Here is a 27,899-nt window from a genome sequence, read left to right on the forward strand (position 1 = left end):
CATTAAAAATAAAAAAGATCAACTCAGTGTGAGTTGAGGAGCTGGAGAACAGCAGGGGAGTTAACACTTTGTACATGGGAGTTAGTTGTAGCCGCAATTTTTTTTTGGAGTCCCCATCTAGTGCCAGTCAGCGCTATTGTACTCTAAGACACTACATTTGTTTAAACCTCAAGCCACATTTCATTTCCTCTTGGGCAGCAGCTAAAATTAATTCTAGCTTTGGTATATAGATATATCTTTAAATAATCATACAGTCTGTGATAACACATCACTGTAATCTACAGTATATTTTTAGACCTTCCTGGAGTTCGTTGACCTTTTATGATCATTACTGCCTATCTTGCCTAGTTTTTCTGAAAAAAAAAAACCATGTAGCAGTGTTTTTATGATATTTGAAATTGCAGGGTTGCACAGAATTCCCTGAGATGGGATGAATTAATTGTAGTGATTCATGTGAAGATCACACATTTCTGGAGAAACTGAATAAAGCATATATTATTTTTGTCCTATAATCTGAAGCTTTTAAAGGACAAACCTTACCCTACATACTTTAGCAGTTACAATCAGCCCATGTTGGTACGTTTACTTTTACAATGTCAAGAATAAATAGCTGCTGAATAATTTTTCTCCAGATTTTAGATCAGAAATATGAAACACTTAATTCTTATATAGAGAAGATTTGTAGTTCATGACTTTGTTTATTGCTTTGCAAGAATTGTAGGATTTTCTCTCTGCCTTATTTGGGTTAACGTGACTGTATATAACATACATACAGGATATTTTACAAAACTACTATAGTATCGCCTATGTTTTTTTTTTTTTTAACTTACCAGTATTATTTCCATGGTGTACTTTCCCACAGACAAGAAGCAGGATGGATCTGTGGAAAACCGTAAGAAAGGTGAGTTGCTCTCTCTCTCTCACACACACAGACACACACACACACACACACACACACTCTTATATAATTGCCTTCCAGCTTAGTGCCTACCTTTATGTATTAGCCTATGGCTTTGGCAATCTCTCGCTCACCATTTATCAACACTGGATGTAGGTTAAAGCCTCAATCTGTTAATAATTGGCTGCAGTTGGTTTATGCAATTAATGAGGAGTTGCATATTTTTGCGTGACCCAGTGTCAGTTTATATTTAGTACATGCTGTTCTTGCCTGTCCATTGTACTGTCTGACCCTCCTTCTGTCTCTCTTTCCTTTTTACTCGTCCTTCCCTGGCACATTGTGCTTTGAGCAGCAGGTGCTACTGAATCCAGTTATAGCGATTAGTGATGAGGGGATTAAAGCCATGCCACAATTCTGGGGCCAGAACATCTGCTTTCCCACCCATCTCTCTCTCTCGGACTCCCCCTCGGGCCCCCACAATTACATTTTTATTGACATCCCAGTCTGAACTATTCCGAGTCAAACCTTAAGACTTACAGACGTGCAATTTCAGACAGACAGCAATGAAAATGAAGCTGTTTAGTGGTAAGTGAGCCAGCTAGCCACACTCGTAGTACTGCTGGGACGGTATGATCGGCAGTGCTTAGGTCCGTGACCACAACCCTGGTGCTAGTCCCTGGTGCACAGATTCCCTCTGCCTGCCAGGAATCAACAGTAATCGTTTAGACTGAGATTACACAGGCCATGTAAGTGCAGAGCAGGCGACAGTCCACAGCAGCTGCAGTAGCCCAGTGATAAAGCCCCTTCTCTCCCTCCTGCATACATTCACACACATGAGCTTGCTACAGCCCACAGTAGACAGAGCTTTTAGTGTTTAAGAAATGGACATGAAAAGAGAATGCATAAATTTCATAAGACACCCACATAATGCATGGCAATTATGTTGGCAAAAGGTAATTCAGAGATGGGAAAAGATGTCAGTTGTCCTGTACCAGTAACAGTGGCTACAATGTCCTGCAGAGGTAAATGGTTGTATCATGGTGAGTGACACGCTAGAGACCAGCCCCCGCTGACCTGCCAGCTGCCTCTCCTTCCTCCTTTACCATTAGAGGGATTTGCGTCTCCAAGGTTACCTGATTAGATGTGGTTTTCCAATGGATGTTGACAAAGAGGTGAAAGAGATTCATGGGAACTGAACTGGTAACATTTGCTGTGGCCGTGTCCTCAAAAGAGGAGGCGATTCCTCAGACAGTTCCCAGTGCTACCAACTAGTTAACCTGTTCTTTAAATCTCTAGGTGGGAGGATGGTAATTACACTTCCAAATCTTTTAGCTAATTACCGTGCAGTCAGATCACTGCAAATATTTCCCAAGTTCCATAGATAAAAGAGAAGCAAAAAAGCCTACTAAAATTTTGATGGATGTGACATCTCTCCTTCTCTTCAAAGTCATTTTCTTTGATCGGTTATTTTGTCATACAGTTTTTGCTTATACTTGAATCTTTCCCATAATCCTGTAATTTGGTCAAAATATTGTACATTATAAGCTGAAAAATCAGAAAACCAAATAACAAGAAATGGGGCTGTGAAAAGAAATCTAAAAATGTTTCTCTTTTTCTAAATATTAAAGTTGAAATTGAAGTAAAATACAGTATATTTAGAAGCATAGCCATTCATTGGAGTAAGAAAACTGTTTTTATGTCTTGCTTTGCAAATATAAGTAAATAACAAATATGAACGAGCTTCATTTAGTCCTTAATAGAAGAATGTCTATTTGTTGCCATATGCTGATTTGCTCCAGCTGTTGGATTGTTTGAATCAGAAATCAGAATCCTTTTCATTTGAGATTATTGCTCTTTCCATAAATCCTGGAATCTGTTTTAATATTAAAACCTCGTTCACCATGCTGATGTGTGTAAATATCAACTTCTGTTCATAAAATGTGCGTTTATTACTTGGCATCAGTAAAAATGTAATGTTCAGCACATGTGTGTATTTAATTTAACAGCACTTGTTTTTTTCTCTATGCTACAGCTAAAGCACAGGATGGTGCTGCAATGGAAATGCAGCCTCTTAACAGTGATGAGGGAGCTGAAGCAGAGGAGAAGAAGAAAGGCAACCTGCCAAAGAAAGAGAAGTCGGTTCTCCAGGGCAAACTGACCAAACTAGCTGTACAGATTGGCAAAGCAGGTGAGTTTGATTAAAACAGCTTATATCACCTCAGTCACTTTTTATTTTATTACATGAATCTCTAATGTGCTACTGTTCTTCCTAATCAGAATGACTGCTGTTACAAGGAACATGTCAACATTTTGATTGTCTTCTTTCTTTACTTTTCTACCTGTTTCTTCCAGGACTTGTTATGTCAGCTATCACCGTTATTATCCTGGTGGTGTTGTTTGTAGTAGATACCTTCTGGATACAGAATCTGCCCTGGATCAAGGACTGTACACCAGTTTACATTCAGTTTTTTGTGAAATTCTTCATCATTGGTGTCACTGTTCTGGTGGTGGCTGTTCCCGAAGGCCTGCCACTTGCTGTAACAATCTCCCTGGCCTACTCCGTTAAGGTAAATTATCCCAGCCATTTGAGCTGTCCCTAGTGCTGACCAGCTTATGCTTTAGCCTATTAAAACTAGCAGGCCAGGCTGATAAGACAAAGAGACTTGGCTAACTGATATCCTAAAGCCAAGCAATGATCCCCTCTGCTGAAGTTGTTGGCCACCAGACGGCTTTATCCATTTAAGAAGCTATTAATTTTAATCTTGTGCTCACGTTTTTCTCAAAGTTCAAATTTCCTGGGTTAAGGTTTAAAGTGGCAGCCCAATAGGTCAGTTTGGTTAGGGCAGGAGACTGGTCATCTTTCATGGGATGTAACAGTTTTATGACTGCATGACCTCAGCATGGCCAAATGATACGGCAAAACATTTAACATAAATTCTGAGGTTTCATACAAGAGCGATCGGTAAGGAAGGCCGACTGTTGAGTTTACTCAGGTCGTCTTGGGGCTAAAAAAGTCACACCTGAACACACTTCATAAAGAAATTGCAAATGGCTCTGCAGACAATGTCAGCCCGTAGTCTCTTCTTGTACACTTATTGTGTGTATTTTATTTTTTTAAATCTTACAGAAAATGATGAAAGACAACAACCTGGTGCGTCACTTGGACGCCTGTGAGACTATGGGCAACGCAACTGCCATCTGCTCAGACAAGACTGGTACCCTCACAATGAACCGCATGACTGTTGTGCAGGCCTTTCTTGCAGAAAAGCACTACAAGAAAGTCCCTGAACCTGAGAACATCCCCTCCTCAACATTAGACATCCTAATTCTGGGTATTGCGGTCAACTGCGCCTACACCACCAAAATTATGGTAGGTGTGGAAAAACGGTGTGGCTCCAGATATTGTACCAACTTGAACAATGCCTAGTCATGTCTTTAGCTTCAGGAACTTAATGAACTTCTCCATTTTTCCTCAGCCTCCAGAGAAAGAAGGAGGCCTGCCGCGGCAAGTGGGCAACAAAACCGAATGTGCCTTGCTTGGCTTATGTAATGACCTGAAGCGTGATTACCAGGCTATTCGCAATGAGATCCCCGAAGAGAAACTGTATAAAGTCTACACCTTCAACTCAGTCCGCAAATCAATGAGCACTGTCTTAAAGATGGCTGATGGCAGCTACCGTATGTTCAGCAAAGGGGCCTCAGAAATCCTCTTAAAAAAGTAAGAAAACACTTTTATTCTTGGTCTTTATTATGCATGATAGTGTTTCTTTTTGCATTTTCACACTAAAGAGGTATTGAAATATATAAACTTTTTTAATCACTTCTTTCCACATAGATTATTCTACTCAATGAAAGGTTATTCCATACTTCTACTTTCTACTTGTTTCCCACTGGACAAACTTTAGAGTAAATGAAATGTGTAATGTCTTAAGCAGCTAAGAAGTTCAAGTGCATCCCACTCAAGCCCCTTACTTTGCGACTTAAAAACAGGGACTGAGAAAATGAGCTGGTAACAACTCTGTAAGCCTCTTAACCAAGCAGGCTTCTTTTTAACCCACAGATGGCTTAGTGTGACTTCTTACTACCCGCAGCTCATTCACAGACTTCTGTTGAACACTTTCCGCTTTATCTTTTACAATATTTTCTCTTCTTACAATTCCATATCTATCACTTTCCCCATTGACATTTCTTCCTTCTATGTCTTTAGACGCCTTTCCCTCTCGGAAGATTTTGAACTCCTAAACCCTCCACTTATGTCTTTTTCACAATCTTCTCCACACTTAAACACTTAGAATTTATCACCCTCTCCACTCCCAGGTGCTATAAAATCCTGACAGCAAATGGTGAACTCAAGGTGTTTCGCCCACGGGACAGAGATGACATGGTTAAGAAAGTGATTGAGCCCATGGCCTCAGAGGGCCTGAGGACCATCTGCCTTGGTTACAGAGATTTCCCTGCTTCTGAGGGTGAGCCTGACTGGGACAATGAAAATGATATCCTCTCTGGACTAACCTGCATTTCTGTGGTGGGCATTGAAGACCCCGTGAGAACAGAGGTCAGTGGGGACACATGCAGGACATCTATAGTATCAGCAGAATGTCGCATCTTAGTTTTCTTAATTGAAACACGAACAAAATTGATTTGCTGCTATTGAATTCTAATCACGGGAATTTGTCTTCATCAGTTGTTCACATGACCTCTTCAAATTCATTTGAATTAGTGTTTGAATACAAAATAGAGCTGAGCGTAGCTGCAATTGTGAGATGCGTAGTGCTAGGCAAAAATAAAATGCATTTCCTCCATCTTTTGGGTTTCTGGTTTCATTCAGGTCCCAGATGCTATCAAGAAATGCCAGCGTGCTGGCATCACTGTGCGAATGGTGACTGGGGACAACATCAACACAGCCCGAGCCATTGCCACTAAGTGTGGCATCCTGCAGCCTGGAGATGATTTCCTCTGCATGGAGGGCAAAGAGTTTAATCGAAGGATACGCAATGAAAAAGGAGAGGTGGGCCACAGCAAAGTACTGTACCACAAAGACAGTTGCAGATACATTGTTTGGATTCTGTTAGGTTTTGTCTTGTGTCTCTAGATTGAACAAGAACGCATTGACAAGATCTGGCCCAAACTACGAGTACTGGCTCGCTCTTCCCCCACAGACAAACACACCTTAGTGAAAGGTAGTATTGTTTTTCTGTCATGGGTAAAATGTGTCACTAGTTTGGTCTTTTAGGAATTTCAGGTGTCATTTTCAATATTCATGTTGTACTATTCTAGGTATTATTGACAGCACAGTGGCAGAGCAGAGACAAGTAGTAGCAGTGACAGGAGATGGTACAAATGATGGACCTGCCTTGAAGAAAGCTGATGTTGGCTTTGCCATGGTGAGTGTTTTTTTTTTATTATTTATTTATTTATTTTTCCTTTTTGCTAGACTATGGCTAGAAAAAAAATTATAAATCTGTAATTCTTAAAGGTGTGACGGTTAGTTTTGAGCAATATTGATAATTTAGAGATGTAATTATTTACATAAGGTGACTGTATGTAATCAGTTATAAACAGATTCTTGATCATCTTTCTATCTCCAGGGTATTGCTGGTACAGATGTGGCCAAGGAGGCCTCTGACATTATTCTGACTGATGACAACTTTTCCAGCATCGTGAAAGCCGTCATGTGGGGACGCAATGTCTACGACAGCATCTCCAAGTTCCTCCAGTTTCAGTTAACTGTCAATGTGGTGGCTGTCATCGTAGCATTTACGGGAGCCTGCATCACACAGGTTGGCATCAGGAAAAATCTGTCCATCATGTATTTGTTGATTCCTGAGGCTGTTTCCCGCTCATTATCAGTTTGAGACCTAAAATCACAAGACACACTTCTCAATTATTGCACTGCCCCCACAGCTTGTGAATTTCGCCTCTTATTTGAAATATATATAAAAAAATGTAACCTAATTTGCTTTCGCTCTCTATACAATTAGGACTCTCCACTAAAAGCAGTACAGATGTTATGGGTCAACCTTATCATGGACACCTTTGCGTCACTAGCCCTGGCCACTGAGCCCCCTACAGAAGCCCTGCTGCTAAGGAAGCCCTATGGCCGCAACAAGCCTCTTATTTCCCGCACTATGATGAAGAACATACTGGGTCAGGGTGTTTACCAGCTTATCATCATTTTCTCTCTTCTGTTTGCTGGTAAGGATTTTAACTTGGACATGACATGTTTCCTAGGTAAATCTATTCATTTTCATTCAACAAATACTCTCTTGACTGGCTCTGCAGGGGAGAAAATATTTGACATTGACAGCGGCAGGAATGCACCCCTCCAGGCCCCGCCTTCAGAACACTACACCATTGTCTTCAATACCTTTGTAATGATGCAGCTTTTCAATGAGATCAATGCCCGCAAGATCCATGGTGAAAGGAATGTGTTTGATGGCATCTTCAACAACCCTATTTTCTGTAGTATTGTGTTTGGTACTTTCATTATCCAGGTACAGTAGAATGGCTATCAATTTACTATTTTGTGAATATGCTTGTGACTTTTTTATATGTGGAAAGAGATTCTCTGTTCCACATGAACCTTTGAATACTAAATCTAAATATTTGCTCTGTTATTGCTCTCTTCCTGCTCCTTCAGATTGTCATAGTACAGTTTGGAGGAAAGCCGTTCAGCTGCGTCGCTCTGAACATTGAACAGTGGCTGTGGTGCACTTTCTTAGGCTTTGGCTCTCTACTATGGGGACAGGTATGATGAGACAATACAGCAGTGATTTGCAGCTGCAAAAACACGGAATGACACTGCCCTCTTGTGTTAGAGCTGGTTGGTGGGTGTTAAGAGGATGTACACTTGATTCTAAACATAACCTGAAAACAATTCATATTCAGCTAATTTTAAACATTCATCAAATGTGACAAAAATGGTCAAAAAGGATATAAAAGACATATAGTTTATATACTGAAAATTATATTGGCACAAAAGCTTGCACCCCCCTTGATTTAAAAATAAAAAAAAAGGAACTTTATTTTCTAAAAAAGGAACTCTCATACTAGCTAAATGTGCAACTACTATTTTATTATATAAATATTTATTTAGTCCTTTCGGCTTATCACGTGAGTTCAGTGTCGCTGCAGTGGATCATTGTCCACATGTTGATTTGTCATAGTTTTTACGCCGGATGTCCTTCCTGATGCAACCCTCCCCACTTTTGCACCAAAATGTGTTTTTTCATGTTAAGAACTTTGTATAAGCACCTACTTTAGTAGTATTAGTATTTATATATTTGATTGTTCTGGTGATGTCACAGTCAAAAGTAAAAGTAAAGTTTAGGATTTGTGATAGACTCCCCTCAACTCTTGCTTGACAGTAGTAGAGATTCACAATGAATGATGTAATGATGTAATTGTAGCTCACTGCCCACTCTCATCGTACCGAGCAGTGCAGAGAACATGTCATTATCCACTCATCAATTTACAAAGGGCGGCAGCGTTACTTGACAACATTAAGATGAATAGAGCTGCACAGAATGTGTGTGAGTTGCAAGAGCTGAGAGCTGAAACAGGTAGCTGTAGCAGGACCCAGAGGATTGGTAACCAGCCAGAGGTTGTCCAAATGACGTCCTCATGCTTTTTTTGTTCTCACTATGTGTGTTGAGTGGATACTGGTTCCTGCTTCTAAGGGATTCATATATGTATAAAAATTGCCAAATATGATAAACCAAATCAAAAGTTTGCTGATCTGCTAACTGATTCCTTGACTTAACTATTTCAGCTCTAATCTGATAGAATATTGCAATGGGAAAACAAGACAACAACCTTTTAAAATTCAACTGGTTTCTAAAATGGTCTTTTTTGTTGTTGTTGTTCTGCATATCATCAGATAGTGAGCTAATATGTTAATAGCAGTTAGCATAATGAAATACACTACATTACATGCTACATTATCAGCTTTGAGTTAGTCCTTTCCCAAGGTTTTGTAATCTTTTAGGTTTGGCTTGGAGAGCAAAGTGATAAGTGAGTGTGACCTAAGTGACCAGCAATACCTCTGATCTAAATCATGATGTCTTCCAGGTAATCTCTTCGATACCAACCAGCCGCCTAAAATTCTTGAAAACAGCAGGCCACGGCACACAGAAGGAGGAGATTCCGGACGAGGAGCTGGAGGACATGGAGGACATGGAGGAAATTGACCACGCTGAACGGGAGCTTCGTCGGGGCCAGATCCTCTGGTTCCGAGGCCTTAATCGCATCCAGACTCAGGTAACAAATCTATACCCCGTCCTGTGTACCGCCTAACACTGCACCCAACACCAAGGGAATCAAAAGCCATAAACCCTGTCACTCTCTATTGCTCTTGCAGCTTTAAATCCATGTTTTGTTCTTTCTCTCGGCACTCTTAAAGAATGGCTTGTGCCCTAAAAATAAAAGGCCTCGGTCTTATTTTTTCTGTTCTGCTTCTGAGCTAAAGCAGGTTCCTATGCCTATTTCTGACTCAGTCTGACCCTATCTGCTAAAATGCAACTAGTTTGAAGGTACTGATGAGAAGCAAGAATGTTGAAAAAGTATTGGCATGGCTATAGTTGGAAGTGTGGAAGGATTCTGAAGAGAAAAGAGGGAAAGTTGAGGTCAGAGCTCCCTCCAATCAGTGCCTTTAAACCCGACAATCCTCCTTTTCTTCTCTCTTTAACTATAATGTCTAAATCCCGTTTCTAAGTAACATTTTCTCCTATGGTTATTGGTGCCTCTTGTCTTTTTTTTCTTCTCTTTTCTCTTTCCTCTGGCTGTGTTGTTTTATTTCCTCTGGGCTTTCTCCTGTCACGCTGTCTGATTCTTTGCAGATGGATGTAGTGAGTGCGTTCCAGAGTGGAACTTCCTTTCAGGGGGCTCTAAGGCGGCAGGCCTCCAACTCCAGCCAACAACAGCACGATGTAACCAATGTTTCTAGCCCTACACATGTAGCCTTTTCTACTACTACCACTACTGCCCCTGCTGCCAACACCGCTTCTGCCACTGTGGGGTGTGAGTGCGTGTTCTCCTCTAGTGCATGAGACGTTTTTTTTTTTTTTCTTTAATTTCTTCTTTTCTTCTAACATCTTCCTCCTCCACTCTTCTTCTCACCTAACGTTTACACTTTTACTCTCTCATGCTTTTCCTAATGTTCCCTGTATTCTGTTAAATGAAAAACTGCGCACACAAAAAAAAACACATCTTCCATATTGCTTTGATAACACTGCTGTGTATATATATATGTACCCTGTAACAAGGTGGCTTCTAGCGTCAAGGTGTTCTCTCTGTGTCATTATGTTTTATGTTCTGCTTCTGCTTTGGTCTCGGAAATGAAAAGATTTTACTGTTACCTCAGAAGGGCTGAGGATGCGTTGTTAATATTTGACAAATTACATTCTGGATTGACAGTAACCACGTTTGTCTGCAGCTGCCTCAGTCTGCTCTGTGCCCCCTGTAGCACCCATGGGTCTGTGTTGCAGCTCTCTAGTTGGGTAAATGTTTTGAGTATATGCCCATGAGCACGGCCTAAAACAATCAGACAAACCTTGACATGGATCTATGTGAGTGTCAATGGACGTCCTGCCAGTGAGTGGTGAAATAATGTTTTCTCCAAAAATACCATGTACTTAATGATTAAGTGTGTGTGTGTGTGTGTGTGTGTGTGTGTGTGTTTTAAAGGTCTGGCAGGCTTAGCTTCATCCCACACAAATATAAGTGAGTCAAGAGCAGATGCAGGTCATCATGCCCTCACAAGGACTGTGTGTGAGGGTAGACAGTGTGTTGTTTTGGTTTTTTTTGTGTGTGTGTGGGGGGGGGGGTCTCTTTCAGATCTTCCAAAGGCGTTTTAAATGTCTAACAGATGCCATAAAAGAGCTGGAATAATGGATGGAATAAATGACTGTGCTGTTGAATGTAAACATGTGGGATTTTTCCCAGACATGCATTAACAGCAGATCTGACGTTTTGTTTCCCAGACATGTTAAAGACCATGATGCAACGCTGCAGCAACATTCAGGTGTCTGTCTCTGATGGGATTCCTCTTAATCAGCAGGTGCTTTCACATTAACCTGGGAACTTTTTCTTTCAGGTGCTCCTGTGAAGGCTTGGACCAACTTTTCTTGATGTCCTTTTCTGTGTGAACACTTGTTCGTTGACAGAATGTGTCCACGTGTCATTGTGTTGCTAAAATAACCCCCTCCAAAAAAATCATGAAAACCACTGACTCCCCACATATTCTTCTTTAGATTCTGTGAAATGTGTCATGGGCTATACTCAAAGGTTTACTATCATTGAACACAAGGTAGCGCCGCGCTCTGCATGGGTTCAAAGTCTCTGGTCTTGTTTGTGAGTTTTTTCTCTGTGCTGTTTTTTGACATGTATATCAGCTTGTAGACTTGCTTGGCTGCTACAGCTTTTTTGTTTTTACTCCACAAACATTTGCTATAACTGACCGCCCCCCTTCTTTCTCTCTCTGTGTCTTTCTCTTCCTGTCTATTCCTCTGCCCCCCCACCCCACCCCACCCCACCCCTCCTCTCCTGTGTGTTCTTATCTAAAGAACAGCATTTCTGTCGTCGCCTGGTTCCCTCTTTTGCATTTTGATTAATCATACAAGGCCCCCTACCAAGTGTTTTGTGAGATTACTACTGTACTTACCAAAACATTTTAAAATCACACATTGCATTCAGTCCCACACAGGTTTGTACCTTCTGCAAGGATTTTGCCATATAAGTTTTAAGATGTGTTTTTTTTTTTTTTTTTTTAAAGAGAAGTCAGGCTTCTCTTTACCAAAATCTAACACTGATGCTTTTCTGTTTTTTGTTTTTTTTTTCTCAATAATACCTCAATCTTCATCTCATGCCTTCTAGTTATGTATGTTAGCATGAGGTTTTTGGACATAGAAATTGCTCTGAGTTATGGGCATTATAATTTTTATTAATTCTACATTCAAGAATAAAATATGTAGGGTTGCTTGGAAAAACTGGACATGACACACAGAGACAGAAGTTAACTAAACTGAAGAATTTTACTCTTTCAAACTAAACTAGTGAGGATGTCTATAGTGGCTTTGTGGCTAACACAGACAACTTACAGTTAAATGTTTTAATAATTTGTAATTTTCCTACTAGAAATAACGTTGCACCTGCACGTGTCTCTGAGAGTGTCCCCCCTCACTGATCATTTTTCTGCCATGCAACATACAGGTGTTGAAATGAAGCACGTACGTACCATAACTGAATTTGACTGAATGCTGCTTCTTTCCCGATCCCTTCTCCCTCCCTCCAGATCCGGGTGGTGAATGCATTCCGCAGCTCCATCTCCCTCTATGAGGGGCTGGAGAAGCCTGAGTCGCGAACATCAATCCACAACTTCATGACCCACCCTGAATTCCGCATAGAGGACTCTGAGCCCCATATTCCCCTTATAGACGACACCGATGCAGAAGACGACGCTCCCACCAAGCGCAACTCCGCTAACCCCCGCAACACATCACCTACGCCACCCTCTCCCACTCCGTCGCCCACCATCACCACTGCCCCCACCACACCAGTCTCCCCCTCCCCAAACCAGAACAATAACGCTGTGGAAAACAGCAACCACCTCCTCCCAGAGGGCCCCAAATCAGCAACCCCCTCGGCCCCAGGGAGCCCCCTACACAGCCTGGAGACCTCGCTTTGATCCAACTCCCAGCTCCACACGTCACCATCACTTTTTCTACGCGCTAGCAAGGAGCTCAACTCAGAAAAAACGCATGAACACTCAGAAAGGAGTCAAAAGGCTTGGAGAGCGGAGTCTTGTGTGAGCTTGGCTTGGGCTGAACTAAAAGAACAGCAGGCATTCAGGGGAATGTACGGCTTGGTGTGGATGCTTTGGTCATTTATTTTTGGTTCTTATCAATACCCCACTGCAACACAAGGACTCTGCCTCCACCCCTCCCTCCTTGGTAACTTTTTGTTTTTCTCGATAAACAAGGGGTGATTATAAACTCAGATTGAAAGTGACCTGTTTTTATTATTCTATTATTATTTTAATTGAGATGGAGAATTCCTTCTGGCTTGAAGGTCGTCTGTAAGAATTCTGAAAGAACCTTTTAGCTTCTCTTATATCTGAATGGTGTTGTATATTTATCTCTTTGGCCCTTGCTCATTCAAAACTTATTTCTACTCCATTGGCTGTTAATATTTTGAGTTATTTATGTTTTTGGAAAAAGCAGGTCTGTTTACAAAGTTTGTAGATACTTTTTTTTTCTCGTTGTAGGCAAAAGAGCTTCCTGGTCTATGATGCAGAAAACTGGGACAGAATAAAAAATGAATGAGGATTATTTCAGATACTGCTGTATTTTCAGGAAAAAAGGGTGTTTCTATTGAAACCTAACTATTTTTGCCTGCAAGTTGTATTTGTTATATATTTGTAGATAATTATAGAACCTTCTAGCCAAACGGTTAAACACTAAGGCTTGTATAGAAAAGAGGTCCACCAGGCGGGGTGTTTTTCACAGGTGACAAGATGGGAAAGACAATTAGGGCCTCTGTCCACTAACATTGCTATAAATATTTACTTCTTCCATTTCTTCAATAGTTTTAATGTGCACAAAACCTTCTGGAGTTTCTGGATTCTCTTTTCATTCATTATGTTGTGTCCAAGGATTTCCACATGTTAATAGGTTCACTCGTTAAAAGGGATTTTTAGAAAAAATCGGGGCCCGTATTTAGCAAGCATCTCAGAATGACACCTTGAAGTCACAATGAAAGTTGAACTCAGAAACAAAGTCTTACCTCAGAGTTGGACATGAGGTCCAAATGAAGGCGCCTACAGTCACTTTTAGCAAGAAGTAGATGTTCTAGTTGTATAACAAGTGTCTTGTTGTAGTAGTTAGTAGATTTAAAAAGAGGCTGATGTATATTATTTAATGAAGGAAAAAGAAAATGGCTTCACTTTTGGGTGTATTATAAGATAATTTATGGACATTATGGCTATTTTCTCACTAAAAGCACTAAAATGACTCAAAAAAAAGGGCTTTGGTTCAATTTAGTGCTAGTTTTGAGCTGTTCAACTGCGCATCTATTTATTTTTTAGTAAGCATTATTTAAATGTGAATGTGCCTTGGCTACAATAATAATTTTGACGATGCTTTGTCCCATCATTTGCCACCTTTGGGAAGCTCCTCCTAGATAAATACTGTGAGTCCAACAGATAAAAGCAAAACTTTTAAAAATTTTAGGCCAGTCAGGACTGGTTTCCTCCCACTGGATGCTTGATAAATATGGACCCTGGTTATCTTTTTTTTTTTTTTTTTTTTTTTTGTGTTTGTTTTAAATTGGTGCATTATATTTCTTTTTAATTTAATTTTTTTGCAGCAAAATGTTAGCCCCATGCCAATGTAAAATATTGACATTTGTTTACTCAGGCAGATAAAAACTATTTAATTTAAAATTAATCTATAAAGAAATAAACTGCAGACTTTGTGTATTTAGATAGTAAAATATTGTCCTGTTTAAAAAGCAAGTGATTTTTTTTTTTCATATTTCATTGAATCTTTAGGATCATGCTTTAGGACAGAGTTACGTCTTAGTACTGAGGAGAAAAATTATTTAATTTATTTTTTTGTTTTTGTTTTTGTTTTTTTAATTAAAACCTGTCCTTACAACTCCTTTCATCACAAATAAATGTTGCTGCATTTGATTTGTTTGTAAAATATTTTTGACACCTGATGTACTGGAAACGCTAAACTATTGGACGTGTGCATTTTTCAAGAATAAAGCCTAGGCATACACTGATATCTATCTGCACAGGGTACTTTATTTCATAGCGTTCCTTGGGGAAAAATAATTTTGATACAAATCCTAATAAAAAATATGTACCTTTGTATTTTTATGACAATACTGATGATTCCTCGTACTAAATGAATTTTGGATGATTTGACACCAATCTCGTACTATGGGGAGTGTTTTGGCCACTAAAATGTGTGTTGTTCTGGAATCTTTATCTCAGGGTGCAAATGGTGTGAAAGAGAACAGGCCTCTTTTAGTTTGTCCATTACCACACTTGATTCAATGCTTGGGACGGTGCTTGTCAACCACAGAGGACAACTTGGGCAGCAGGCTGCAGAATGTTCTTGCAGCCTTCTGGCCGGCTTCACCTGAAGGGCCGTGGACAGGAGGAGGAGGTGAAAATGTTAAAATCTGAGGATATAGTTGTCTTTCTTGTTTTACAGATGATAAAACAGCAGCTAGGATTGCATAGAGAAATTCAAATTAAGCAGAATCCATGCGAGGAGTTTGTTTTCTAGCTTCTTCCTGTAATGGGAATGAATGTTTTTCCATCTGTTTTATGGATTATTATTTTTTTTATCTTTTAACATTTGGAAATAAAAGTACTTCATGTCTGTTTATCTTGTGCATTTTAAATGAATATCGTGATTGGATTTACATTTGAAACTTGTCGAGTAATGTGTATGGTTTTTAAAAATAAAAAATGTATTTAGCCTAATGGCAGGGCCATGTTTGTCATTTATCATACAGTATTTATGGAATGTAATTGCTGTACGCAAATGTGAAACTTTCATTGTTTAATAAGCCTTACATTTTTACAGGAAAGCCAAGAACTTTCTCCCAAGAAATGTGCTTTTCTGCATAATTTCCATATCAAAATGTAACCATTAGATTACAACTAATGAATAGAGCATCTCTACTTATGGTATAAAAAAATCCAAAATTCCTGACGGCAAAACTGTCTGTTATAGCTTAATGAAATTAAAAAAACAGTATTGAAAAATTGCTCAAACCCAGATGTATCATACATCTGTTATTTAAAAATAAAACAGTTAAAGCATGTGACAATCAGTATCTGTTGTAAAACTAAAACTATACAGTAAATTAATGAGTAAAGTACAAAAAAAGCAAGTTAAAAATAATTTATAAATAAATTGATTAAAATGTAAAAGAATACAAATTATAATTACAACATCCTAAAATTAGAGCAAATAACTATTTGGACAGTAAAATATTGCTTGAACGATTATAGCTCTGTGTGTGTGTGTGTACCTCTTAGACGATAGTACGCTACTCCTCATCCACACCACCAGGGGGCAGTAGACTTCGCTCTGGGCGTCTCCTACCTTTTTACGCCGTCAAACTCTTCAAAGATTATCTATTTGTAAGATGCGTCACTCTTACCATCATCAGGTGTAAAAACAACTCAACCACATTGCTGACATTTCCCAGTGTAAGCAGGTCAGTACTAAAGTTTACGTCTTGTATCGGCCGTTGTCGATTGTGATTAAAGATGCGCAAAATGTGTACAGTCCGTGGTCTCGACGATTCGACACACGGAAGCGGGGGCAGAGTGAGACGTCTTCGCGACTGCTAGTCTCCTGCGTCCCGCTCCCCAGGAATCTGCCCGGCGGTAATTGAGCCTGAACACGTAGCGCGGAGGTCTGCGGATGACAGGTGCCACCATTTCTGTGAGTACTGTAGCCCGTCAATAAAGTCGACACAACCCAGAATCAGTACGTTAGAGCAGTTAAGCTGCGTTTGTCTGTCACGAGTTGGACGCCTGTAGCTAACTTAACGTAACTGTTAGCTTGTTTGAGAGACAGTGACGTTTTGCCATGAGTTCAAACAGGTTCGCTCACCTGGCCTTTAACCCTCCCGCTGCTTGTCTTCTGTTAACGTGACTCCCGTCTGTCAGTGGCATGAAAGCGACCCCCCCTCACACACACACACTGCTGAGCTCAAGATGAGAGAGTGGTGGATCCATGTGGGTTTGATCTGCATCCCTCTGGTAGCTGTGTACCTGCACATCCCGCCGCCGCAGCTCTCGCCTGCCCTGCAGACATGGCGCAGTGGCGGACAGGTGTTTCACTTCCGAGGCAGGAAAATCTTCTACAGAGGTAACGCGGTGCAGTTTGTAGTTTAGCGCTGTGTGGTGTAAAGATCATGCACATAGCTGTAAAAAAAAAAAAATTCCATACATGCACAAATAAAGGAAGTCAAGCAGAAACGTGCTCACCTTCTTGAACTACAAGTTCCCAATGGACACGTCTTGGACTGTTTTTGTCTCCTTGTGTCCTCAAACCAGACTCCTATGGTGCTTTGGGCAGCTCAGATGTCATCATTCTTCTCCATGGTTTCCCCACCTGCAGCTACGACTGGAATAAGGTACCTGCTGCCCCTGCTCCGTGGTCAAGCAACGCACACAAGACAAAACTTGAGCAAGCTGTAGGTAAACTGTGTTTTTCCTCACAGATCTGGGAGCCACTCGCACAGCGCTTCCATCGAGTCATTGCACTGGACTTTCTGGGATTTGGCTTCAGTGACAAGCCAGTGAGTAAAGTCTGTGGTAGCTGCCTATATTGGGCAGCAAAGGAAAGGGACATGAATACAGTACAACACGTCTCTAACTGTCCTACAGGACACTGCATTGTGGCACTTAACTCCTTTTCTCCTGTGTCCAAACATCCCAGCGACCACACAGATACTCCATCTTCGAGCAGGCCAGTTTGGTGGAGGCCCTGGTGGCCCACTTAGGTCTAATCAGCCAGCGGGTCAATGTGGTTTCTCATGACTATGGTGACACTGTGGCCCTGGAGCTGCTCTACAGGTGGGTGTACCACTGAGATTATTTTAATTATTAAAATCATTAAAATGACAAACTAGTAGCCCTCACTGTTTCTCCGGTTTTCCTGCTTCTCAACCAGGAGTGAACAAAATCGCACAGGTCACCTGACTTTTAACAGCCTGTGTCTTTCTAATGGAGGTAAAGTGCAGACATTTGAGATCTAGCTTCTAAATTAAAAGAACTTCTTTTATTTTATTTGTCTCACACGTTAAATTGCACCTCATTAGTTTTTGGACTATATGACTTGTTGCAGCCCAACACTGAAATAGTTGTATTAGTAGAATAACTAAATAATTTTTTCCTTCTATTTCAAACAGGGATATTTCCAGAGACACACTACCCACGGCTGATGCAGACAGTGAGTCACCATTGTTTTTGTCGTCCTTCTTTTTATCTCACAAGGAATTCTACTAATATAAATTGCATCAAAAATCTAAAACACAGTAAAGTGTAGGTTATAATGCCAAAATGCATTTGAGCTAGCTCTTGAGAAGTGTGAACTTGGACAACACTGGCAGCAAACGCAGGTTTCAGAAAGATCCCAACACCTCCCAGTGTAATGTGGTGAAGTGTAACCAACAAACATTAAACCCAAGGTACAGAAACAACACACAGAGGAAAGACAAGCTGTTCAGCTGACATAGATTTTGTTGTTTTATCCCCAAAAGCTTCTGAAGGATTCCAGTTTTCTTGCCCCCTTCCTGACACGTCTCATCAACTACATCATCTTTCAAAAGGGGTAAGAAGAGCTGATGTTTAGCAGCAAAGCAGGAGAAATGCATGTGCGTGCCAGTGTGTGTGACATCGTCTTATTTTGTTGTTGTTGGTGTTGTTGTTGTTGACTGGCAGGATCGGAGAAGTGTTTGGCCCATACACACAGCCCACAGACACTGAGTTCTGGGACATGTGGACAAGTCTACGCAACAATGATGGCAACCTAGTTTTGGACAGGTGTGTGTCTGTGTGCTCACTTTGTGTTTTGTTGTTGCTGCTCCTCTGTTGGCTCACTCGCTTTCTCTCTTTCTCTCAGTATTCTGCAGTATATTAACCAGAGAGTGAAACACAGGGAGCGCTGGGTGGGCGCGCTCACCTCTACCTTTGTCCCATGTGAGTACACAGCTGTATCAGACATCGTGATGCGTGTGTTTGTTTGTGAGGAAATGCGGGGGCAAATACGTCTTTAAGGTTTGCTAACCCAGCGACAGCCTCAGACAGAGAGCTGCTGGTGCTAAGCTGCTTACACAGTGAGGAGCAGACTTGTAAATCCATCTGTGATACTGAACTCAGGAGGGCAGGGTGTGTGGGTGGGGGTGTGAGTGTGGAAATTATAGAAATTATATGTGTCACTCGCCCAACTTTCTTTCCCACCCCTCCCTCTCTGTTCCCTCCATCTTGTCTTGCAGTGCACTTGATCTACGGACCCTTGGACCCAGTCAACCCTCATCCCCAGTTCATCCGTCTTTACCAGTGAGTCCCCTTCCCCCACCTGCCTCACTTTTGTTAAACCGTTTTCAGGTTATCTGGAACACACCTCTCCATTCAGCTCAGTCACTGAATGTAAAGGAGAACAAATTGAAAGCATTTGGAATTAATTTTTTTTTGACAGATAACCTGAACATCTTTTTTCACTGTTCACATTTAAACAGATTCTCAGCAAAATTCTCAGCGTAGCCTATTTTGCTGTACATTGTGGCCTATTGTTTTGTCAATTTTCAGAATTAATCATATTGTTCACAATCGCCATACAGATACTTAAACCAACACTGAATGTTTCTGCTCACGTTTAGTTAGTTGTCAGCCTTCAGCCTGGATTCACTTTTTCATTGGAACCCTTTAAGCTCATTTTGTTGTCCAAAAACTAGTAAAAACAGATCAGACAGACACACCACTCCACCCGGTGACGTGTTACTTAACCACGCGTTTGAACTTTCATTTCAAATAGAGATAAATTTAAAAACAATGTTGTACAGTAAATATTAAATCATATGCATATTAGATTTTGGTCCTTGTCTTATATGGCTTTTTTTTTTCTCCTCCCCTGGCTGAACCCTCAGTGTGTCATAACTCTTGAACCAGCTTCATGCAGAGGTAATGGCAGATCTTGAAGACTTGAAGGTGGTGGTTTTTCCAAAAAGAACATAAACAATTACCTTCCTTTTGCTACACTTTGTTTCTATCTCGGCAGAGTTGGAGCTTTTATTTTCACCTATGGGGAATCTTGTTTATTTTACTTCCTTTTTTGCTCCTTTATCGCATTCGAGTCAGTTCCCACCACACTTCTTTTCAGATTGTGCACACAGGAGTTCAGAGTTAAGGCCTCGTCTTTGCAGACCTGTGTTACTAGCATTTTGGATTCTCCACCGTTTTTCCACCATCTTTGTCGGCCTTAATGTCAGGAATTTGCTTTTTAAATAGTGCAATACAGCAGTGTTTGTTTAGATGCTTGTACTTCTTTAATGACAAATGGCTCTCCAGTTTCTCTACCAGAGTAAAATTGTTTGTGTGGAGTTTTTTAGTTAAGAGGGGGACTGAAAAGGAAAAGGCAGGGATCATCATCTGTATTTGCTTCCTAATCATCACCTTAAACCTTTAGGCCAACAATTAACAAGATTATTTACTGTTTTACAGCACCAAGATTAAGCTTCTTGTGCCTTTTTGTTGTGTTAAATTTGTTTTATAACTGTTGTCCCTGCAGGCAGCTGGTCCACAGGTCCACAGTCACCATCTTGGATGAGCACATCAGTCACTATCCTCAACTAGAAGACCCAACTGGCTTCCTCAAAGCATATTTCAACTTTATTCACTCTTTCTGAAGGGACCATAAATGCAACCATCATTTTTAAGACTGATACTAAAACCTGTAAAAGTGTGATTTAAGCTACAGACCTTCTCTAATTGTAAGCAGGAGAAATGCTGCATTAATTTAAATCACGATGGGTTAATTTACCAGCATTAATCCTTAATGTCAATTATTGCTATAAATGAGCTTAACATCAAGATTAATTGTACTTAATGTAAGTGACTCGTGATGAAACCCCCAGAAGAAGCATGATTGTGTAACTGAAATTAGGTTGTCTAATTATTCAGTTTCTGTGGGAGTGTGGTTTAGTCTGATTCCCTCCGTTTTCTATCCTGCAATCAGCTACATTCTGGGTGAATTGATGATTTTCTACATGTTTCCTGATGGAAATGAAATAAACTAAGTGACTTTTCTTTAAATAAACCTAGTTTTGTAAAAAAATAAGTTACTTCAGACATAAAACCTGATGTACTTTGACAGTGAAACTTTATTGTAGGTCTGACAGATATTAAAACTGCAAAGAAACATGAGAACTAGGAGACAGTAAAGTAGAAACTTTATATACTATATGTAATGTTTTTCGAGTTGGATGGTGTAATGACAATAGCATTAAACATTTAATGTTGGAGCTGTGGAAAAGGTTTCAGACGGTCCGTCACACACAGATAACAGGTCTGGTAGTTGCATTGGCACAAAGCTGCACAGTCAGCACTTTAGCCCACGGAGGCCAGGATGACATCAACAACTGTCTCCTCACTACTGCGTACAGTCACCTGCATGGTGACACCATCGGCTAGCGCCAGGCGAGCACGAACCAGCGTGTCATGGCCTCCACGAAACACACCTGGAGAGGAGTTTGAGGAAGATCAAGATCCTTGAATCTTCAGATACGTCTGAAGTACTAAAGTTCTATTTAAAATGATCCTGCATTCCAACTGAATATCAAGAGATTTGCTAACAAATGACCGGGTCTCGTCCATCTAAATGTCTGTGTGCGTATATGTAAAACTATTGTATTATATTTAAAAACTGGGGGGTTTCAGGGTGGATAAAATAACTATAAGTCTTTACTTTTAAAGTTACATTTTCCAAATAAACATGATATATCTTTGAAAAAACGGACTAATGTCCAAGCATTCAACACCTACCAGCAAGGACGAGGACATGTGAGTTCTTGTTTTCAGGAACCTTGTCTGAGCGCTCACATGGCTGCATTCCCAGGAAGCTAATGATGTTACCCACCGCCTCTGTACATGCAAAAATCCAATAGATTAATATATTACATTCTTATTTTCAAATAAGTGTATGTATTTTCTAAACTCATGCCCTGATTGTGCATACCGTCTAGAGTCCGTACAGACGCCAGGGCAAAGGTCTCTTCCTTCTCAAATTCATCTCCTACTTCTTCCCACGCTGCTCCAAAGTTTGGTTTCAGAACTTTCTGGATGTGGTCTGAAACTGTCACTTCCACATCCTCCAGCTACAACAGTAGTGCAGGAAACAATAAAAACAATGAGAAGATATGGTTTAAGGAAAAGAATTTTTAATAATGAAATATAAAAAAAAACAGGTGAAACCATTTCTGCTTGGTTACAATTTAGTAGTTTGGTCATGTGATTACGCACCACGTATTCATCGTCATAACCGTCGTCATCAGGCTCGCCCGTGTTGGGGTCACAGTCCCTAACCAGATACTTCATAGTACAGCTGAAGGTACAGGACACTGTGGACAGAGGGAAACATGTACATCAGTCTTTTTTGACCAGCAATACAATCCTGCTTTTAAGTCCAGTGACGCCCATGTCTACCTACCAGCAGTGGGGTCGTCATCAGGCAAGCGGACCAAGGTGTAGCAGGAACTAGGCTGACTGTAGGGGAGGTTGGGTGCGGGGACGTAGTGTATTACCTCATACGACTCTGACGGCTCCATCTGTACGACCACCTGCCACAAACAACCACCAATCAAATTTGCTCTGTGTCTTTACCTTAGCTCAGCATAAATATACAGAAGTCTCTGTCCAGTTGGTACCTTCTGCAGCAGCTGATCATTCAAAGTGTTTGTGCAGTCAAACTGGAACACCATGTGTCTAGCGAAGGTGTGTTTGATGCAGCGAACCACATATTCTGTCTCAGCCTCTGTCAGCTGCAACGGCTCGGAAGACTTGAACAGTGGGCCAAGACCCTGGAACTCTGGGATTGACGCCAGTTGTTCTGTCAGGACAAATATCAGAAACAGATTCAAACTAAACTAAAAGACAAAGCAGGAATTTTGTTCATTACAATTAAACCAATAGTGTGAAAAGGTGAAATCAGTGTCTCTTTGCATCATGGATATCTTTAGGACAGAGTGTCTTTGTAGTTTTACCCTGATAAATATCCTGGCGTGATGGAGCCAACTTTTCTGGTAGTTTGCTGGTAGTAACAGGGGCGATTTCTGGGAGGAAAAAAAAAAAGACACTGTCATGCAATCCAATAACTAATGACCGTGCTAGCTTCACAGTATACATGCACATTAGTAATTGTACCTGTTTTCTGTTCTGTAATGGGGGTGGTGGCCAGAGGGACGGTTTTCATGTCGAAGGGCTTTTCTGTCGGCTCCAACGTGTACTGGTGGAGAGACTTCTCCAGACCCGGGATTGAAACAGAGAGACCTGAAAGCAACATACAGAAAGGGAGAATTTTAACACTCAACTCAACACCCAACAAAGGCCGTGTTAGCAAACACTACTGAAGTGTGTTTCTTTACCATTAAAGATGTAGGCAGCATTCAGAGCCTTCTGCTTCTGCTGTAGGACATTCATGTAGAAGGTGGCTCTGTCACGCACCTCATCATCACTGTCCATCATGCACCTGTGCGAAAACATCATCTTGCTTCACTTATTCAAACACAGGACATATAATACATTTAAGTAGACTCAGAATGATTTGGCTGATAAGTGCATAATTAAAGTAGTTTTAAACTGACAGATGAATGGTGGGGATACACAGAGAACATAGCAAACCAATGAAAGCAAATGAGTACCTCTGCATAAGGACCAGGACACTTGGCAACAGATCATCATTCTGAGCTCCAAATTTAGCCAAAGCACTGACCGCAGCTAAGGGTGGAAATAAAGTAATGTTTGAATTGATTACAAAGTGTCATGAAAACACTACAAAGTCTGCCTCTAGAGTTGACAGGGGTTGAGATGAAATAAGTGAAACAAATTCCCAATTCCCCGTGTTTCACCTGCACGAACAGCCTCGCTCTCCAGCACCACTCTGTTGAAGATGAAGCGGATGTACTTAGATGGTTGAGGGGTGCGTGGGCCCTCCTTGCCCAGCAGGTGGAGGATCTTTGTGGCTAAAACTGTGTGCTCACAGTCCTCAATGAACTCGCACAGATGAGCCAAGCCTGTCTCTTTGCTTTCTGGGTTCTCCTCAATAATGCTGATGATGCAGTCAACAATAGCCCGCTTGTATTCAAAACCACCCTGCAAGGAGATTTTAACAGTGGTTCTTGTCTTCATCGCAGAAATGAAACACAACTGCAACATACACCGCTGACTTCATTAGCTTATCTTAGCAAGCAAACACCACAGTGTGAAAGACAATCGGTAGTCTGGTAATGATCAGCTTACATCATCTCTGAGCATGTTGGACAAGAAGTTCATCATGACGCTGTGCTTCCTAGGATACTTCTGACAGAGAGCACTGATGGCCTGCACCACCACCACCTAAAATAAAGAAGCAGAGGCAGATTTAGGACGAGAAAATAGAATCCCAATAATAAAGTAATTTGAAATGAAATTCACATTATATTCTAAAACTTTTGTGGGGACACATGCTGAAAACTAGAGAGTTAAAAAAAAAGAAAAAGACTGCATTCAGTCACATTCACACAAATGTTGTATTACAAAGCCAATACGTACATTCAGGGACAGGATAATGGACCTGGACCTGCATTTCCTGCATTTGCAACTAAAAGTTCTGCTTGATTTTGACTTACAAAGTGTTTTAACTGCATTTTGGATTCAGTTGAAGTTATTTTTAATCCAACTCATTTCAGAAGATAACAAAATGTCTGTATTGTTTGGGACACAATAATAATAATAATAATAATGATAATAATTCATATTCGACTGAAAGCAAAAGGTCAGACCTTGAACTCATCTGAGATCTCAGAAACAAACGAGGAGATCTGCTTCATCAGTCGGTCCACGCTGCTCTCACTGCCAGTCTTAAGGAGAGTGGTGATGGCCAGTGTGGCAATGCTACGGTTTGAGTCCGTGATTAGATTCTCCAGGTCCAGATTACATGCAGTGACGGCTGATGGATGCTTCATTGCCACCTGGTGGACACAACATATGTCACTGTAGTTCATGAAACAATAAAAAATGTATACTTCATCTACATGTCTTTGTCTACATGTCTTTGTCTTTGATTATTTTGTGATAAACATTATTAAACCATAGAAATGAGGGTTGGGGAGAGAAGCTGTACCTTGTTGAGAGTCCTGACTGCAGCGTATCGCAAGGCAGCTTTAGGAGAACTGCAGAACAGTTGCAGCACTGCAAAAAAATAAATAAAAAATGCATGGACTATGAGAAGAATATCTTATTTTATTACAGCCATTAACCATCACTGCTTTCTGTCAGCACAATAAAAAGTGAAACACAATGGATGAGATGTGGGTCAAATACTGACCTGACACAGCTGGGGCCAGCTCCCTTGCAGTACAGTTGGGCATATGGACAATGGCAGAAGCAGCCTCATACACAACCATCTCATTCTTGTTCCTCAGGCAGCTCTCAATGAAGTCAAACAATGGACTGTCATGACTGTAAACATGAAGATAAAACACATTGTTCAACATGCCATCACAATGATGGTGTTTTCAGCATGTATTTCTTCCCACTTACAGAAGCAATAGATGCCAACAAATAACTTACCAGTAGGGAATCAAACATACTCTGCAAGTACCCAGATGTCCCTGTGTTACTCTACTAATGTTCCAAATTGCCAAGAAGACCTACTTACCCTCCCTCAGTCTCATCCAGCAGTTTGCTAGCAATCCGGATGAGCATGCAGTAGGCAAAAGGAGACTTGAGGCCAGACTTGGTGAACTTGTTGAGCATCTTGGTGACAGCAAGCCGGTCATTCTTCCTGAGGTGATAGAGCAGGCCTAGTGCATGGTACTGGAGGACAAGACACACAAGCAGCAATGCTAAAATGTAGCTGTCAGAAGGAAGCATTTCAGTTAATTATATATAATGCTTCTATGTCTGGATGTATATCTTTATTATCCACCTGGACCATGATGTTGTCACTAGAAGCAGCTTCCTGGGCTTCATTCACCCAACGCTTCACTACATCGTAGCTCATCTTCACCATGTGCTGAAGACAAACAGAAAAAGAGAGAATTTAATTACAGCCAAGCAATGGAACAACAATATAGAATCACAAAAGTCTTTTTAGGGGTTATCAAAGTGAAATTTGTAACACGCCATACCAGTGAGGAGACCAGGGCTGAACTTGACACACTTGGCACCTTGTCAACAATAGCCTGCTTCATGTACCTTTCAATGGCTTGCAGCATGGTTGTCTGAGGGGAAGACAGGAAAAACGTGTAGGTGAACATACAGTAAGTGTTTATGTATTTGATGTCAAAATGAAAAGAAGAAAAAAGATATGGGAGAGAGGAAAAAACTAAATAAAATGAAGGAGCACTTACATCTGTAATCCTGCAGAGGGCTCTAATAGCAGGTCCTCTGTACACATCTTCCTTTCCAGTCATGTCCTTAGTCAGGCTGTTAAAAAAAAAAGACAAACAAAAATAACTAAGACACTTTGAACTGGAACATCACAACAATTACATAATAACACATTTACAAAAAGTTGGTCTCTTCTACAGAGATAAGCTGTCTTTCAGATCTCATAACAACAATTACAACTTAGACAGTATATCCTGATGTTACTGTGTGAAAAAAGTCGCATGAAGCAACTAATTTCAAGGTTCCTTACACTCAGCCAAGAAAATGCTTTCTTTTTATTCAGAGAAGCCTTAAAACAATTTAACATCTTGATACAAACCTGCTGGTGACAATAATGACATCCTCAGAGATGTTGGCCATCTCTTTGATGGTCAGATAACACATCCTCCTCAGGGTTTGCTGAGAAGCAAACAGTATAAATTGACTATGCTTATATTTCAACACTTACACAAGCACACAACGGACGAACTGATGTGGAATTTGAATATCAGAATAAGAACAATAAATAAAAACATAGCAGTGTCTTACATCATTAGACTGAAAGAGCCTGGTCATTGCAAAGAATGCCTCGGTGGCCTCTGTGGTCCCAAAATGTTCTCCCTAAATAAACATTGGCATAGAAGTGCGGTAAGATAATACTGGGGTGGACAGACATTGCCTCAACATAATGTGGAGGTTTTGACAAACAACCATTTACCTGATTGAGGAGGTAGATAATCTTGGTGAGAATATGGAGGCATCTTCTTGGGTTGATAGGGGTCTCATTAAAAATGCGAGCCTGAGTATGAAAAATATCATCTTTCTGAAGTTCCATGATCACTCTAGTTTCATACCTTACTTGTCATGTGTCACAACTTAACAAAATTAGGACCATACTTTACCTCCTGCAACACAGCACTCTTCTCTAGGTTTTGGAAAGGGTTAGACCCACTCCCTAAAAGGCAAAACAGCAGGGTCAGACGTCCATTTAAACGTAATTTGTGTATTGATCGTCATTCAAAAGACAAGTACAAGTAAAGGACATGGAATATATGTCGGCGTAAGCCACTTGTATTTATTGCAAATAACTCAATTCCAAGAACAACAAAAACATGCACACATTGAGTACTTCTTTAAATTAAAGCGTTACTTTTGCATGTCTCTGAATTGAGGATACGTATACAAACGAAGAAATACATATCAACATTCAACTGCTATAGCCTAGCTTGTAATGCTAACACAAAGCTCACCTCACTCCTGTTATTTCTACGTCAACAAAAACAATGGTTGGAAAACAACTAAAACTACGTAACAAGTGCATTCCATAGCAACTATAAAACTATAAATTGTCTTTCAAACCGCCACTCAAGCTCATTTATTCCTGACAGCTAACGTTAACTTTAGCAAGTAAGCTAGCAAACTAGCATCGTATTAGCTTTTAAAACGCTCGTCGTCTTCAGAACCCAGAACACTTCTTTTCTCAGCCAATGACAATATTCATATTAAGAACTCTGCAAGCTTACCAGACTCCTCGTCTTTCTTATCAAACTTTTTAATCATGTTAGCGAACAAAACTGACGGATGAGGGCAAAGATGCTCTCAGCCTCGGTAGTAAGAGACGCTACTTCCACGTAGCCAAAATGAAAACTATCTTCCTGTTTCAACGTCCACGTCTACGGAACATACGTCAGAATCTTTAGACACTGTGACCTGTAGGGGGCGCTACTGTCTGTGTTCATAATTTACATATCATCATCTTTTGTTACATTCATAAATGTGCAGTATTTCGTTAAAATTTATAGCACTTAATACAACATTATTTGATGCTGTTTATGAAAAATGGTG

The 27,899-nt window shown here is 40.5% G+C and overlaps 3 protein-coding genes across 8 annotated transcripts in view; 2 read left to right on the plus strand and 1 right to left on the minus strand.

The window, feature by feature from the left end:
• atp2b1a (ATPase plasma membrane Ca2+ transporting 1a) overlaps positions 1–14,680 on the plus strand; it is a 36,067-nt gene extending 21,387 nt beyond the window's left edge. For 3 of the 5 annotated variants that reach the window (XM_067490970.1, XM_067490971.1, XM_067490975.1), the window contains 16 exons: positions 863–901; positions 2,931–3,086; positions 3,251–3,465; positions 4,026–4,268; positions 4,375–4,616; positions 5,216–5,453; positions 5,727–5,906; positions 5,991–6,078; positions 6,176–6,282; positions 6,487–6,678; positions 6,880–7,093; positions 7,181–7,392; positions 7,539–7,646; positions 8,969–9,157; positions 9,736–9,825; positions 12,189–14,680. In XM_067490970.1, coding sequence (XP_067347071.1) covers positions 863–901; positions 2,931–3,086; positions 3,251–3,465; positions 4,026–4,268; positions 4,375–4,616; positions 5,216–5,453; positions 5,727–5,906; positions 5,991–6,078; positions 6,176–6,282; positions 6,487–6,678; positions 6,880–7,093; positions 7,181–7,392; positions 7,539–7,646; positions 8,969–9,157; positions 9,736–9,825; positions 12,189–12,581 — 2,906 coding nt within the window. In that variant the 3' untranslated portion in view covers positions 12,582–14,680. Of the gene's footprint in view, positions 1–862; positions 902–2,930; positions 3,087–3,250; positions 3,466–4,025; positions 4,269–4,374; positions 4,617–5,215; positions 5,454–5,726; positions 5,907–5,990; positions 6,079–6,175; positions 6,283–6,486; positions 6,679–6,879; positions 7,094–7,180; positions 7,393–7,538; positions 7,647–8,968; positions 9,158–9,735; positions 9,917–12,188 lie in introns of all 5 variants that reach the window. The other 2 variants (XM_067490974.1, XM_067490972.1) reach the window with 2 other exon arrangements.
• Positions 14,681–16,066: 1,386 nt separating this feature from the next.
• Positions 16,067–20,763, plus strand: mest (mesoderm specific transcript). Of its 2 annotated transcripts, XM_067490978.1 has the most exons (13): positions 16,067–16,365; positions 16,593–16,794; positions 16,983–17,062; positions 17,150–17,227; positions 17,368–17,504; positions 17,602–17,660; positions 17,840–17,880; positions 18,191–18,261; positions 18,372–18,473; positions 18,553–18,629; positions 18,926–18,989; positions 19,577–19,610; positions 20,218–20,763. In XM_067490978.1, the coding sequence occupies exons 1-12, from the start codon at positions 16,345–16,347 to the stop codon at positions 19,584–19,586; spliced, it is 942 nt and encodes a 313-aa protein (XP_067347079.1). In that variant the 5' UTR covers positions 16,067–16,344; the 3' UTR covers positions 19,587–19,610; positions 20,218–20,763. The 2 variants fall into 2 exon arrangements, with proteins under 2 accessions (XP_067347079.1, XP_067347078.1); XM_067490977.1 differs by lacking the exon at positions 19,577–19,610 and having other exon boundaries at positions 16,075–16,365.
• A 26-nt stretch (positions 20,764–20,789) lies between these two features.
• On the minus strand, positions 20,790–27,732 carry copg2 (COPI coat complex subunit gamma 2). Its single transcript, XM_067490976.1, has 24 exons — positions 27,578–27,732; positions 26,957–27,009; positions 26,773–26,853; positions 26,604–26,675; positions 26,395–26,474; positions 26,036–26,111; positions 25,814–25,906; positions 25,612–25,698; positions 25,342–25,499; positions 25,009–25,142; positions 24,805–24,872; positions 24,464–24,652; positions 23,943–24,038; positions 23,552–23,795; positions 23,345–23,420; positions 23,069–23,172; positions 22,848–22,973; positions 22,688–22,756; positions 22,352–22,533; positions 22,135–22,264; positions 21,948–22,045; positions 21,664–21,802; positions 21,471–21,569; positions 20,790–21,166 (listed from the first exon to the last, which is right to left on the minus strand). Exons 1-24 carry the CDS (start codon positions 27,612–27,614, stop codon positions 21,036–21,038), a joined length of 2,622 nt encoding a protein of 873 aa, XP_067347077.1. The 5' UTR covers positions 27,615–27,732; the 3' UTR covers positions 20,790–21,035.
• Between the last annotated feature and the right edge of the window lie 167 nt (positions 27,733–27,899).

This window comes from Channa argus, chromosome 21, assembly GCF_033026475.1.
Source record: "Channa argus isolate prfri chromosome 21, Channa argus male v1.0, whole genome shotgun sequence".
Taxonomy (NCBI): domain Eukaryota; kingdom Metazoa; phylum Chordata; class Actinopteri; order Anabantiformes; family Channidae; genus Channa; species Channa argus.